The sequence below is a fragment of the Grampus griseus genome, assembly GCF_964374135.1.
Source record: "Grampus griseus genome assembly, chromosome: 12".
NCBI lineage: Eukaryota > Metazoa > Chordata > Mammalia > Artiodactyla > Delphinidae > Grampus > Grampus griseus.
The window spans coordinates 34,411,914-34,426,519 of record NC_139006.1 but is presented as its reverse complement, the minus strand read 5'-3'; the positions used below and the strand labels follow the sequence as shown (position 1 = coordinate 34,426,519).

General features: G+C 42.6%; 1 protein-coding gene across 2 annotated transcripts; it reads left to right on the top strand.

The window, feature by feature from the left end:
* Positions 1-3,038: 3,038 nt before the first annotated feature.
* On the top strand, positions 3,039-14,146 carry LOC309830704 (myosin regulatory light polypeptide 9). Of its 2 annotated transcripts, none has more exons than XM_082667403.1 (4): positions 3,039-3,198; positions 9,051-9,249; positions 9,740-9,901; positions 12,665-14,146. In XM_082667403.1, exons 2-4 carry the CDS (start codon positions 9,066-9,068, stop codon positions 12,835-12,837), a joined length of 519 nt encoding a protein of 172 aa, XP_082523529.1. In that variant the 5' UTR covers positions 3,039-3,198; positions 9,051-9,065; the 3' UTR covers positions 12,838-14,146. The 2 variants fall into 2 exon arrangements, with proteins under 2 accessions (XP_082523529.1, XP_082523528.1); XM_082667402.1 differs by lacking the exon at positions 3,039-3,198 and adding an exon at positions 7,920-8,045.
* The last annotated feature ends 460 nt before the right edge of the window (positions 14,147-14,606 follow it).

Sequence of the window (14,606 nt, the reverse complement as noted above, 5' to 3'; positions counted from 1 at the left end):
AATAATTGCATACTATATAGTCTGAGTTCCTGAAACATGGTTTTTCCCAGCCTTGGCACTACTGACATTTTTGGCAGAATAATGCTCTGTTGTAGGGGGCTGTCCTGTGCATTGTGGGGTGTTTAGCAGCATCCCCGGCCTCTACACACTAGATGCCAGTAGCAGCTCCCTGGTTATGAAAATCAAAACTGTCTCCAGACATTGCCAAGTGTTCCCTTGGGGGAAAGTCACCCCTGGTTGTGAACCTCCACATTAGTGGATCATAAATTCACACGTAGTAGGTCTTGAGCATTTAAAAAAATTAAATGGCATAACGTTGACAAGAATAGAAATCTTAGAAAGTATTACAGGCAGTCAAGTATTGCTTAGTGATATAAATTTCTGTGAGTTGTCAAAAATTTGAAAGCCACTGTACTCAGTGAAAACTTTCATATAAACTCATTTAATCAGAAAACTCTACAAAATAAGGACAGATGTTATCCTCTGTTTTACAAATCAGAAAATTGACTCTCAGATCAGTTGAATGACTTGCCCTCAGGGTTACTCAGTAGGCTAAAGGAAAGATGTGAAACCCATCCCAGGTCTCTAAACTTTTAATGACAAGGTGTAAAGGAGATTGTCACCTGAGGGCAAAGATCTCCCGAAGGGTCCACAAGGGAAGAGATATTAGAGTGAGAGGTCTTTGGTGGTGGGTCCAATCATTAAAATTTAATATCAAAATGTTAGATGGAAATTTGAATAACATTTTATCAAGATATTATTTTTCCACACTGCTAACCTTTGTATACCCACAGTTAATTGGGGAATGAATAAATTAATGAATGAACATGGACCACACAAATCCCTGTGCTCAGTCAGCCAGGCCCTCTGATCACCTCCAGACAATCAGGCAGGCTGCTCCCTTTGCCTGGAATCTCCCTCTCCTCTCTTTCCCCACTGACTTCTAGAATCAGCTCTTCAGTAGTCCTCCGAGGGACACTTTCCACAAGTCCCCAGACAGGCTGATTTCCTCCTCTGTGCTCCTTCTATAAACCTTACCAAATTATGCTGTAATTTTCTGTTCCACGTTTGTTCCCTGATAACTCTCTGTGCCTTTACTCCCTCCCCGTTATCCCAGAGGTAGAAACTATGCTCTATTTTAAAAACCAAATAAACCACAGTACTCACCACAGTGCCTGGCAATGCAGTTGCTGTTTAATACCTGTTGACTGAATGGAAGGAAAGCAGACAGACAAAGCAATTATCTGATACTATAGAAGCAAAAGACTGTTGCTGCTCCCTGCCGCCCTGAGGGGAAAACTATACCGTCCATTTCACCTTATGGGATGACAGCAGTGGGGGCTCTAGCGCCGCCTGGTGGCAGGTGGAGGTGTGAGCACTGCAGGCGGCTCGCCCTGGGTCCAAGCCAGGCTCCAAGAACCATCTGCAGTCCTCCGACTCAGCCACCTGGAGTTTGTGCCCTCACTGCCTAGTCTTAGACCCTAAACTGTCCTCGCTCTGTGTCCCCACCTTTGGTGATAAGACTCACTTAGGACCCCTGTTAAACTGATGGCTTCCCAGGACCCGCCCTGCAAGATTCTGATTCAGCGGGCTGGAGATGAGGCCCCCAATATTGTGTATTTTTAACTAGTACCCCAAGTGATTCTCACTACCAAGGCTGTTTGGTAAACTAATCATCTTCGTTTCACTCACGCTGTAGAATTAGGGCAGTTGTTTATTTTTCAGTGACTTTACCTCCAAGTGAACTTGGGCATATATTATTGGTTAAGAGACGAAATGCTCCTGAGGTCCTTGAAGGTGTAGCTTATTCGTATCTCGAGTATATTATCCTGCAGCCTTTACCTTCCAAATGCTCCAATATATTATTGGTTAAGAGACGAAATGCTCCTGAGGTCCTTGAAGGTGTAGCTTATTCGTATCTCGAGTATATTATCCTGCAGCTTTTCCCTTCCTTGTCAGCAGCAGGGTGACTCGAGTGAGGGCGCTTTCGAGGGCGACCCCAAACCTCAGAACTGTTCCGGCCACGTGAGCCAGACCAGGCACGTGACCCCGTGGCCAGGATGACCCTGGAGTGGCATCGGCCCCAGCCCACCCCTTCCTCCAAGGGGCAGGAGTCTGGACGCAGGAAGACAATGGGGGAGGGCTTTCCTTTAACAAGACGCACTGGCTGAAGTGGCCCGGGGCAAGGAGAGCAGAGCACAACAGGCCCCACTTTCTGGCCCCCTTTCCACCAGGCGCACGGCCGAACCACAGTCAGAGGCGGGGGCGAAGTTAGGAAGCTCTCGCTGCTGGTCACGCGTCTTCCTTTCGAGCCGGACGCAGTCAGGCTATCTTCTTCATGGGGTCTGAGGGGCTCTGGTGGGAAACAAAACCGCGAACGTTTTTGAATAGGGAGGAGGTCTTCGGCCGCCCGTGGCCTGAGGAAATCCTTCTGGGACGAATAAATAGTGGCTTCTTGTCTGAGGGCCCTCGGGACTAAACAATGTTTGCTTCTGTGGGGAGGGGCGGGACTCTTCATAAAATAACACGGTACACAGAGATCAAATCTTTTGTCCAAAGGCCTCCTCTCGGTAGACGCGGGCCGCTCGGAGACCTGCAGGCCGACCTCTAAACCTCCTGAGTCACCCTGAGGTGAGCCACACGCGCAGGCGCACGACTGCTCGGCGGCAGGGGCGGGGCTTTCTGAGGCGGGGCGAAGGCCAGTCACGTGGGCCGCGAAGCCCTCTCCGCGATTTCCCTACAAGGACTTGGGCTGTTGGGCCCCGCCCCTGGCCGGGCCCTGGAATGTGCGGAGGGGCAAACCCTCAGGACAGAGTCAACCATTTGCTAAGAGGAAAGGGGGGAAGAAAAGCTTACATTGTAAGAAGAGGTATTAAAAAAAAGGAAAACTCAGTCATCAGACCTGGCGAACCATTACACCTTCTTCTACGTTCTAAGTTTCCCGCTTTACACGTCCTTCCCATGCACTTGGTCAAAACTGCGCCCTTTGAGCACACCGGCAACTCCCCCGCTCCGTCGCCCTTCCATTAAACCAGGCTCACACTGTTAGCAGAGAATGGTGACTCGCTTCCTTCCGGTCCGCTAAGCGGAGGCCGGAAGAGTTGTTTGCAGCGTCTCTAGGAGTGGAAGGGAGTTTGTAGCGGCAGTCAGGGCAGCGAGGGGTTCCCTGAAGCGTTCGAGTTTTCGCGGCTGAGCAGGGTGAGTGGTGCTCGCGGTCGGGCGCGTGAGGCCCATTTCGGGGCGCATTCCCTCGGGACGGCTTGGGGGGGGGCAGTGGCGCTCCCCCGGCGCCGGGAGCGCACCTGGGCAGGTGTACCAGCCGGTTCCCGGGTTTTGAGCCCCAGTGCCAGCTCCAGCATCGAAGGCCGCGGCCGGAAGCGGCCCAGACGCCGACTTCGCTCCTTTGCCCAAAGTAGGAGCTCGGGAAGTGTGGCTTGCTCTGCTGGCGCCGCGAGCTTGAGCGACAGCAGGCCTGCGAAACCCGAGCCCAGCGGAGCTGACTCTGGGACTAAGTTTAGTTTATAACGTAAACTTGCCCGATTCAAGAGAGTTTGCGCAAAAACTGTGCCCAGTGCGCCCCCCTCACCCCCCCCCCGCGCTGCATCTGTTGTTGCAGCTGTGTGGCTACGTTTAGTGGGAATAACCACTTCAAATTAGCAACTTCCTCAGCTCAGTGTCCACTTTTGTAATTAGAGTTTTATTTTTAAGTGATATTTGGACAAAGAGGAGTTCGGGGTTTAGTTTGCGGCTCCAGAAAAACTCCAAAATACAATACCGTGTTACTCTTGGGTGGAAACTCGGGGTTAAGTCAATTTCCCAAAGTGTTTTCCTTTTAAAGTAGTTGAATAGGTTTATCAAAGAGTGTATCAGTTCTTTACAGAACTTTGAAACAGAAATAAGCGTTAGGTTGAGATTTTAACTTAAGTGCAAAAAGTTTTATATCTAAAAGTGAAGAAAGTGAATATTTCCTAAGATTACTACTATTTGTTTCATGTTCTGGAAGCCTTTTGATAAAACTTAACCAGAAAAAGCTTTTTATTTAAAAAAGTGACGCTATACTGGCAAGTGAACCACGACAAAGAATTGCCTTTGTCAAGTGCTGAGAACTTTTTGGGTGTGGCAGTCTAAGGGAACTAATCCTACTTTCTACCGGAAGTTTGCATAGGAATTGAAAACTTGTTTTAGTTGGAACGGAAGCACCAGCTTGAAAATGTACTTTTAAAAAGCCGTGGTTAGCCCCCCAAAATTACATATACTTAGCTTTGAAAAAAGAAGTGCATTGATTAAATGAGACGGTAGATTTGGTAAGCAGATACTACGTGTTCTCACATTAAGAAGTGTTTTCTAAAATGGGAGTTTTTCCTTAAAGAATATAATCATATTTCCAGAATACTATCAATTTGAGTGTTAGTTCTGTAGAAAAAGTCTTAGGATTAGTTTCCATTTATTACCACTACAAACGCTGGACTCTAGGATTCTAACTAGAGTAATCTAATGTAATATTGGTATGGATTAATCCCATTTTATAAATGAAACCAAAGTATCTAGAAATTCTGAAAAATCTTCTGGTTGCCCTTGATGTGTGGGGAAAGCCTCTTTGAGGATCTTTATTTTCCATTTCCCCCATCACTTAATCTAGTCTAACATCTTGCTTACATAGTTTGTATCCCTCCTTTTGTCATAACCCTGAATGATTCTCTGCCTATTTGATCAAGCTAAAAGGATAAATCTAGAAATTCATTACCACCAACACTCTCTTTCCCTGATTAAGACAAGATTATACTCCTTCAGGTCTGTAAACTGAATCTCCTTGACTGAATCTCTTCTATATATTTAATAGAAGTTGGCTCTGCGAGTCTGTGGGTTTTCAAGTTCCATACAACATATAGCCCTTCACACCAAAGATCTTAAATTAAATCCTTCAAAAATAGACTCTAGGGGCTTCCCTGGTGGCGCAGTGGTTGAGAGTCCGCCTGCCAATGCAGGGGACGCAGGTTCGTGCCCCGGTCCGGGAAGATCCCACATGCCATGGAGCAGCTGGGCCCGTGAGCCATGGCCACTGAGCCTGCGCATCCGGAGCCTGTGCTCTGCAACGGGAGAGGCCACAACAGTGAGAGGCCCGCGTCCCGCAAAAAAAAAAAGACTCTAGACTATAACTTAGGATGAGTGAGGACATAACTCGGAAATCTCAGGTGCCTTCATGGCAATCTTCCCACCCTAAATAAAGAATAGTTACATTGATGAATAAAATATTTTCAGTTTTATTTTGCCTTAGTTTATGAGAGTTGTGTGTTTGCTGAAGGCTTGTTACATGCAGAGGGTTATAGGTTGACTCGTTTGGGGAGGGTAAAAGTGGACAGCATACTAGAATCATAGCAAGGAGGACAATGACAGTATCTGTCATCAATGATCTTCTCCTTCGGATCATAGCACTGTTCCTCATTTGGCTGCCTCTCCGCCAGTGTTTATTCCACCCATACTTTCAGTTTGGTAGGGGAAAATAAAAAACACCCTTTCCTTATTTTGAAATAACTGACTGCAGAGCTGAACTCCCTGTCACTATAAGGATCTGGGTTTCTGGTGGGAGATAAACTCACAGATCAGAATCCAACCTCCTTGAAAAAGTAAAGAGTAACTTGCCCAACGGTATACTACCAGGTTTTGGTAGAATTAACTACCCTAATTTGTTAGAACTAAGACTAACATTTAAGTCTCTTAATTCTAAGGATGTCTTGTAGCTTTTAGGATTTTTCAGTCTTCTCCCCCCGCCCAAATCTTTCAGAAACAAAGATCTTTTCTGAACTCACAATATTTGATAATCATGTACCACCTTTGAGTTATTTTTCATTTTTGTTACGCATTGTTTTAACTTGAGAGCCATACTCCTGGAATGAAAACTATGTGACTCATTTCATAAGTTGAACCAATCATCTCATTTCTTTAAAGTTGCCTCCCCAACTATAATTTAAGCTCCTTGAAGATAGCACACCTACCTTACATTTCTTAATTCTTAAATAATAATCAGCTCTCATGACATTTAATGCACATGAATGTAATTCTGCTGATCATATTAAAGGTTGATGGTTAAGTATCGAATGAGATAAAGAAAAATTCTGTGAGACCACTGTCAGTTCTGACCCCCAAAAAACCTTTATAATGTTTAAAAACTATGTTAGAATGCATTTACAAATTGAAAGAATGCATGATTTTAAAAAGGCCAAATAGGGGACTTCCCTGGTGGCACAGTGGTTAAGAATCCGCCTGCCCAGTGTAGGAGACACGGGTTCGAGCCCTGGTACAGGAAGATCTCACATGGCCGTGGAGCAGCTAAGCCCGTGCACCAGAACTACTGAGCCTGCACTCTAGAGCCCACGGGCCACAACTACTGAGCCCTCATGCCACAACTACTGAAGCCCACGCACCTAGAGCCTGTGCTTCACTACAAAGAGAAGCCACCGCGATGAGAAGCCACTCAACCCAATGAAGAGTAGCCCCCACTCACCGCAACTAGAGAAAGCCCGTGTGCAGCAACGAAGACCCAACACTGGCAAAAATAATAAATTTATTTATTTTAAAAAAAGCAACTGTAAAAAGGCTAAATAGGAAATACATCAAAATTCAAGAAGTGGGTGTGTGTTACTTTATAATCCAAACTAAGTTTTAAAAAGGTATATAGAGGACCCGCACCAAATTGAGTATTATGAGTTTTTTTGTTTTGTATTTTATAATTTTATTTATTTATTTTTGGCTGTGTTAGGTCTTCGTTGCTGTGCGCGGGCTTTCTCTAGTTGTGGCCAGCGGGGGCTACTCTTCGTTGTGGTGTGCGGGCTTCTCGTTGCGGTGGCTTCTCGTTACACAGCACAGGCTCTAGGTGCACAGGCTTCAGTAGTTGTGGCTCGTGGGCTCTAGAGTGCAGGATCAGTAGTTGTGGCGCACGGGCTTAGTTGCTCCATGGCATGTGGTATCTTCTCAGACCAGGGCTCAAACCCATGTCCCCTGCATTGGCAGGCGGATTCTTAACCGCTGCGCCACCAGGGAAGCCCTATGAGGTTTTGTAGATTAAAAAAATCAGTTGTATCAACCATTTGACCTATAATTTTCATCAGTTTCTTTGTTCTTAAAATAACTGACATTTGCGCGTCATTAGGGGAATATTATGTAGTCAAACAAAACAGACTGTTTTTAAAGATGTGCTTTGTTTTGCAAAGACATGGCATACCTAAAATATTAAAGAGACGTGGACTGGTAAATATATGCCACTCATTGGGTCTCAACCGCTAACCCAAGTCCTAGAATCCATTTAAGAGATGGAAGAATAATACATATATGTTATAACTCCTTGTAGTTTTAAAAACTGCATTTAGAATAGAGGGGGACATTACAGTTCCATATAGTTTAGATAATAGTGGGATTTACTGCGTCCAGAGGTGTTACAGAGTGAAAATATGCATTCATAAAAGGGTGATTAAAGGAAACTTGGAAACTAGGGAAGAGTATATATCATAACTGCTATGTCACGTAGAGTATATCTTACCAGCAACACATTCCAGTGTATCCTAGGAGTGCTATATTTAATGGACTGGAATTTGTGACTCTCCTTTGTGGAATTTCCTTCTAAAATCTGAGAACAGATTTAGCTTCAAAAAAAGAAAATCTGAGGCAGAGTCAGAGCTTTTCTAATTATTTCCATAATTGAATTTAGCCTGGCTGATGTGGTGTAATCAAGGAAAGAATGTAAGTAATAAGTTTTTAAACTCATGTGGAGCGTTGTGTTCTAAAGTCACTTGGCAGTACTGACATCTAGGTAGTACTTCATTCTTTGCAATCCACAGACTTATTTTTAGAGTAAGGGCATAGTGTTTTGCTACATCATAGTTAAATGTTGTTTTCAGAACGTAAGCTTTAAAATTGTTGTCCTGGTCAGAGAGTGAAATCAGTAGTGCCTATTTTAGACCTGCTTCAAAGAATATAACTGAATACAGTGTCTCAGTCTTGTGTGTTAGAGGTTTTGCAGACTGCCATTGCCACCTCAGCTCTGAAAGATGGTATGGTAAAATTTTATTATCTGATGACTGTGGGATTTTTAACTTCAAACAGACTTATAGTATTAAAGATTGTGTGAAAGGAAAATTATCTCTTCATCTTAGGTATTATTAAACATTATTTTTAACTTAAATTTTACAGGGATAAATTTAGATTAGAGAGCAAAGGTAGTTTCTGTACCTCTTAAAATGCTTTCTAAAACTTTTTAAAAACTAAAGTGCTTTAAAAATTTTTATTGTGCTCTGGTTTTTGTTTCGAGGACTTGGTCACCTCAAGTGATTTAGCTTAGCTCTGTGCAACAAATTGGTTAGGATAGAGTGGAAATATTTACAAAACTTAATTATTGATGAATTACCTTTGGCGTTTTCTATACTCTTTCAGTTAGCCTTTTAACAGATATCTTTCCTGAAGTACTTTGATTCCAGGAGTGAGGGTGCGATAAGAAATGTTAGTTGCGAGTGGAAGAATGGTATTTGGCAGTAAGATTAGGAGATGAAGACCTGTCCCATCAGTTAATCCTCCTTCCTTCTTTCTGTCCACCTTAGAATGGGAGGCTGGTTTCAGCTAGGGCTGCAGAAGGATAGACCTGTTGACGATGAGTTAATGTCCCTCAGTACTCCATAGCACTGATGTACAGAACCCAACATTTTTTGTTTCTTGTTTTCTGTATTGTTATTAAGCTAGTAGATTGGGTTATTGGTCCTTAATCAGCTGTCCAGTAGTACTGGGGACAGGAAATCTTGTTGATAATGCTCTGAGCTTTGAATTAATGTTGGTCGTAGTTTCGTCACAACTACTAAGGATGAGTGAACTCAGAGCATGAGTCTGGTTTTTCTCTTTGTAGATTGATTCTCTGCATAATGGTATCGATTAGTTGAGAGAGATTTTTGCCAAGTGATACTATCCTGTGGAATAGTCTTTAGACACATCTCTAAGTGGCTCAAACGTATCAGGAAGGTTGGTTCAGCTTACTTTTTGTTATTTCTTGTATTTCCCTAATTTGTTAGGATTTAACCGCCACCATGTCGAGCAAAAGAGCAAAGACCAAGACCACCAAGAAGCGCCCCCAGCGCGCAACCTCCAACGTGTTCGCCATGTTTGACCAGTCACAGATTCAGGAGTTCAAGGAGGCCTTCAACATGATCGATCAGAACAGAGATGGTTTCATCGACAAGGAAGACTTGCATGATATGCTTGCCTCCCTGGGTAATGATCAGTTTTAACATTAATAAATCAAATAGAATTTCTATAACACCTTTTATATTTATTTCTTAAGCCAATCTAATGATGCTTTGTGAAGCCAATCTAATGATGTTACAGTTCACTAAGATTCGAAGTCTGGAGCATTGTTTCCCAAAGCATGGTCCCCGGAACACCTGCAGATTTCTGGCCAAGTTTCAGGGTTAGGCTGGGGGCCAGCCGTGTACGTGCATGCACTGCAAACACTGATCTTGATTGTGAGAGCAGTGTTATTCCTCCTGACATCCAGTGGAACAGCACACAGTCTCCACACTCTTAATACGGATCCTATTCATTGAGAAGACTTTTTTCCGAATAGTTTTGCTATCTTGAATGCAAATAGCAAACTGTTTAAATGACCGTCTTTCTTGTCAAAATGTTTACCATGATGAATTGTTGATGCGCTTTGTGGTGTAATTATCACCCTCTTAAAATTATGACCCTCTTTTTTGTTTAGGGAAAAATCCAACTGATGAGTATCTGGACGCCATGATGAATGAGGCTCCAGGTCCCATAAATTTTACCATGTTTCTCACGATGTTTGGTGAAAAGCTAAATGGCACCGATCCAGAAGATGTCATCAGAAACGCTTTTGCTTGCTTTGATGAAGAAGCAACTGGTAAGTCTGAGGTAACCTTTAATTACCAAGTGATTTAATTTTTGGTTATGGCAACTAAAATATATAATAACTTGAAATATGATGACATATAATACCCTCAGGTTTATACCATACCTGAGGTTTGGGGGATTTGGGGGGACAGGTTTTGCCTATGGCTTGTTAGTCACTCACTTCACTGCCTCTGCCCTTAAATATTTAATTTACAATTTAATAGGTATATTTGAAACTTCTTTAGGAAACTTATGTTCCTCCTTTACTAGAATACTTCCACAAGGGTCAGATACTCAATAAATGTGTGTCAAGCCAATATCTTTTACTGGAGCAATCTTGGAAAAAGTTTAAATTGCTGTAGGCGGTGATACCAGTACAATCCTATGTTTGTTTATCAGGTACCTCTCAGCTCTGAGAGTGTTTAGATCTGGTATCTAACCTCTCCCTCTGGAATCAGGTGCCCCGGTTTCATAATCCTATTCTGCATAATAGCTGTGTGATTTCAGGCGAGTTACTGAACTTCTCTAAGCCTCTGTTTTCTTATTTGTAAGATGGACAGTAATATTACCTACCTCAGGGTTGTTGTGAGGATTAAATGAGGAAATGAGATAGTAGCTTACTGCCTGCATAGAGTGAACTCTCAAAGACACCCAAAAGGTTAACTAAATACATGCCCGATAAGGGGGTAACTCACATAGCAAGTTTTTGAGAAGGAAGGCACACCCTCTGGTTACACAGTCCAAGCATAATTTGGGCATGGAAGCATAGTCTCCCCACTCTGGCTTTCAAGACTCTGCACGATAGGGCCTCATTTGGCCTGTTCAAGTAGACCACCCTCAACTCTTCCTAACCTCCTTCCAGACTCCTCCATGCGTTGTTGCCCTGACTTACCTCCACCATTTCTGCCTCTGCCTTTCCTCCTTATACCACCTCCTTCCCCTTGAAATCAAGACTCTGAACAGTTATTTCTGGAAGGGGTAGGGAAGGGGCAGGCAGAAGAGACCTTTTTCCTGCTAAAAACATTTGTGTATTGATTGAATTTTTTACAGTCAATGGGTATTACTATTTTAGTGGAAGGGAATAAAACCATAAGAGAGTAAAGTGTCTTATTTATTCTTCAAAGTCATCTCAATGGTCACTTTCTTTATAGAGCCTTACCTGTGTTTTCATACTATTTTCTCCTGATCTCTGGGAAAACGTAAAAGTTCTCCCTTTCCCCCTCCAAAGTATTTTATGTATGTCTCTACTGGCACATACTCTACCTGAGCCTCTACTTTAGTTGTGTGCTTATTTCTTTTTTTTCTTTTTTTTTTTTTTTTTTTTTTTTTTTTGCTATACGTGGGCCTCTCACTGTTTTGGCCTCTCATGTTGTGGAGCACAGGCTCTGGACGCTCAGGCTCAGCGACCATGGCTCACGGGCCCAGCCGCTCCGCGGCATGTGGGATCTTCCTGGACCGGGGCACGAACCCGTGTCCCCTGCATCGGCAGGCGGACTCAACCACTGCGCCACCAGGGAAGCCCATGTGCTTATTTCTAATCATCACAGTCTCCCTGATCCCAGGATAATAGCTGTGTCTTCCAGCATTCCATTCCCATCCTTGTAACCCCTCCCAGCTCCTACCACAGTCCCTTGCACATAGTCAATGATGATTTTACATGATAGTTGAATGACTTGGCTGGAGATGAGGATTTATTTCTACAAGCTAAAAGTCTAAGATTTGGAGAACTTTTTTTTTTTAATCTAGGATTGAATTAGCAAAAACAATCCGTAAATCTAGAGTTTCTTTTGTGAACTGACCTTACACTTTAAACTCATAGGAAATATATTATCAATGTTTTAGCTTAATTTCACATACAAGGAAGTTGTCAGATTTTTCTTTTTTTACTTTATGAATTTCAAAATTTCTGTGCTTGAATGGTCATGTATTACCTTTGGATTACTGCATTAGTGGGTCTCAGTCATGATAGCTCGTGGGATTTACTTGGGGAGCCTTTTTAAAATATCAGTAACAGATAATAAGGCAAGGGTGGCCTCTGGGGTTGTTTTGTTTTGAGCTCCCTGGATGATTCTTATGTGCAGTCAGGCTTTATGAGAACCCTGCTTTCACAAGTCCAGAGTAGAAAGCCTTCCTCTCAGCTCACCACTGTAGCCCCAATGCCTATCCCAGTGTCTGCAACGTAGTTAATGCTCAAATATCTACTCAGTGTTTTTGTACATCCTGGGCCTGAACATATTTGTTACTGAATCTAAAATTAGATTTGTTTAGAAAAATTTTTTTAATCTCATTTTACATATAAAGAAAAAGAAGGAGGTAAAGTGAAATGTCTGAAGTAACATAGCTTGTTAAAACTGGACCTCAAGACTTCAGTACTCTTTCCACTGAAGCACTTTATTGATGTTTGTGATGATTTTAGTATATTTACTCGTAGAATAAGTGTGACCATGCTACTTTAAGGAACCATGAGGCTTAGATTCCTTAATCATACTTTATGGCTTGTGGTTAGGCATAGGCTTAGCCACTGTTATTGAGATCAGGAGATGGATGTCGGGTGAGGTCAGTAGAGCAGAGCAGGTTAATGTCACTAAGCAACAGGGCATTTTCTAGGCAGCTGTCTGCTGAGGCTGACTTCAGCATGTCAGGACCTCATATTTCATACATTTGCGTGCTTCTAGTTCTTAACATATAGCCCATGCTTAGTCAAGTGTAGATGCCCCTTGCACTTACTCCTCAGAGTAGTGTGTCTTCTGATCCCTGGTTCTTTTCTCTTTAGGCACCATTCAGGAGGATTACCTGCGAGAGCTGCTGACCACAATGGGAGATCGGTTTACAGATGAGGAAGTGGACGAGCTGTACAGAGAAGCACCTATTGACAAAAAGGGGAATTTCAATTACATTGAGTTCACGCGCATCCTTAAACATGGAGCAAAAGACAAAGATGACTGAAAAGAACTTCAAATTCCAGCCAAACTTTCCTTGTTGCTACTTTGGGTATTTCTGAGACTTTCTCTTAGAGCCTATTGCATGCCCTTAGCTTTACAGCTTTTGCCTTTCTTGTTGTATTTATTCTCAACCATTTGGGGCACGTGCATCTCTATAATCAGACTGGAAATGGGACTTTTTGTCATTTTCAGAATAGAAAATAGGGTAGTTTAACTTACCCCTACCTTCCCCTCCCCCAATAACTGCAGTCTACAAAGAGTCGATATATTTTTTCAGAGAAAGTTATTCACTCAATTTTTTCTGAACCGTAATTAAACTTTATAATAGAAACTTACTTGTTTAAAATTTCTTTATTTACCCAAATTGGCTTTGTTGGTCTTGGTTGTAATTTTTTATTTATTTATTTATTTTTGGCTGCGTTGGGTCTTCGTTGCTGTGCGTGGGTTTCTCATTGTAGTGGCTTCTCTTGTTGCAGAGCATGGGCTCTAGGCACGCGGGCTTCAGTAGCTATGGCTCGAAGGCTCTAGAGCACAGGCTCAGTAGTTGTGGCGCACAGGCTTAGTTGCCCCGCAGCATGTGGGATCTTCCCCGACCAGGGCTTGAACCCATATCTCCTGCATTGGCAGGTGGATTCTTAACCACTGCGCCACTAGGGAAGCCCTTGGTTGCAACTTCTAAAGAAAGGTAGTGGGAATTCCCTGGCGGTCCAGTAGTTAGGACTCCGCCTGCACTTTCATTGCCAAGGGTCCGGGTTCAATCCCTGGTCAGGGAACTAAGATCCCACAAGACGCGCGTGCGGCGCAGCCAAAAATAAAGAATGGTAGTGAGGCAAATCCTAGAAAATAATATGGTTGTTAGACCTCCCCCTTACTCCTGCCAGTTTTCCTAACAATCCTACTCCTCTACTATTCATCCTTCCTCCTTTTTAAAGAAATCCAATTTTCACTGCCTTTACTGAGTTTCCTGCACTTTGCCTTCCAATTTTAAAAATAATTTCCTGTAAAATTTACATGTGTATGATAGCTTTGGTAGCTTTAAATCCTAAAGTTTAACATACCTGCCAACATCACCCCATATCTGTTCTAATCTTTTGTACATAACTTCTTGTCATTTAAAGTTAGACCAGGCCACTGAGTGTAATTTTAATTTGTCCTAATTTTTAAAACAATTTTAGCCCCAAAGTTTCTATGGAATGCTTCTACCAAAAAGGCGGATTTTTTTGTATTGTATTTCAAAGTGTTGGAAACACAATATGGTTTTTGTTGGTTTGTTTTGGGTTTTTTTGTATATAGTTTCTTTTTATCACACAGTCCTCATTGAAGTACTGTGTTTATTTATGCAGAGATTCACATGAGTTCATTTGTGAATGTTTGACATTCCTGACCTGCCCGTGGTCAGAACAGCTGAAGCTACATGCCTGGGAAAGTGAGGTCATTATTTCAATCCTAAAAATAACTTCTGCTATTTGCAGGAATGCAGGACTGTTTTAAGAGTTAATCAGGAAATGGTAGACAGTTTCATTCACTTTGGGCTTCAAAAATCTGACTCTCAAGGATTCATAAGTTTAAGAAAGATCTTGAAACAGTGGGGGGAAGAGTTGGGTGAAGAGGGTTGACAATTAACCTGTGAAGATGAATAATTGATAATTACTATAACTTTATGTTTTATACTACTATTAACAAGACTGTCCTGGGACAAAACTATTACCTCGTTGAATATGCAATTACTGAATGCCTTCAGGGCAGCAGACCTTTACACTCACAGGATAGGTG

Excerpts from the sequence above, each read along its gene's own strand:
- LOC309830704 (XM_082667402.1), top strand. Across the intron at positions 9,250-9,739 it reads TGATATGCTTGCCTCCCTGG|GGAAAAATCCAACTGATGAG; the intron begins GTAATGATCAGT and ends TTTTTTGTTTAG. Across the intron at positions 9,902-12,664 it reads CTTTGATGAAGAAGCAACTG|GCACCATTCAGGAGGATTAC; the intron begins GTAAGTCTGAGG and ends TTTTCTCTTTAG.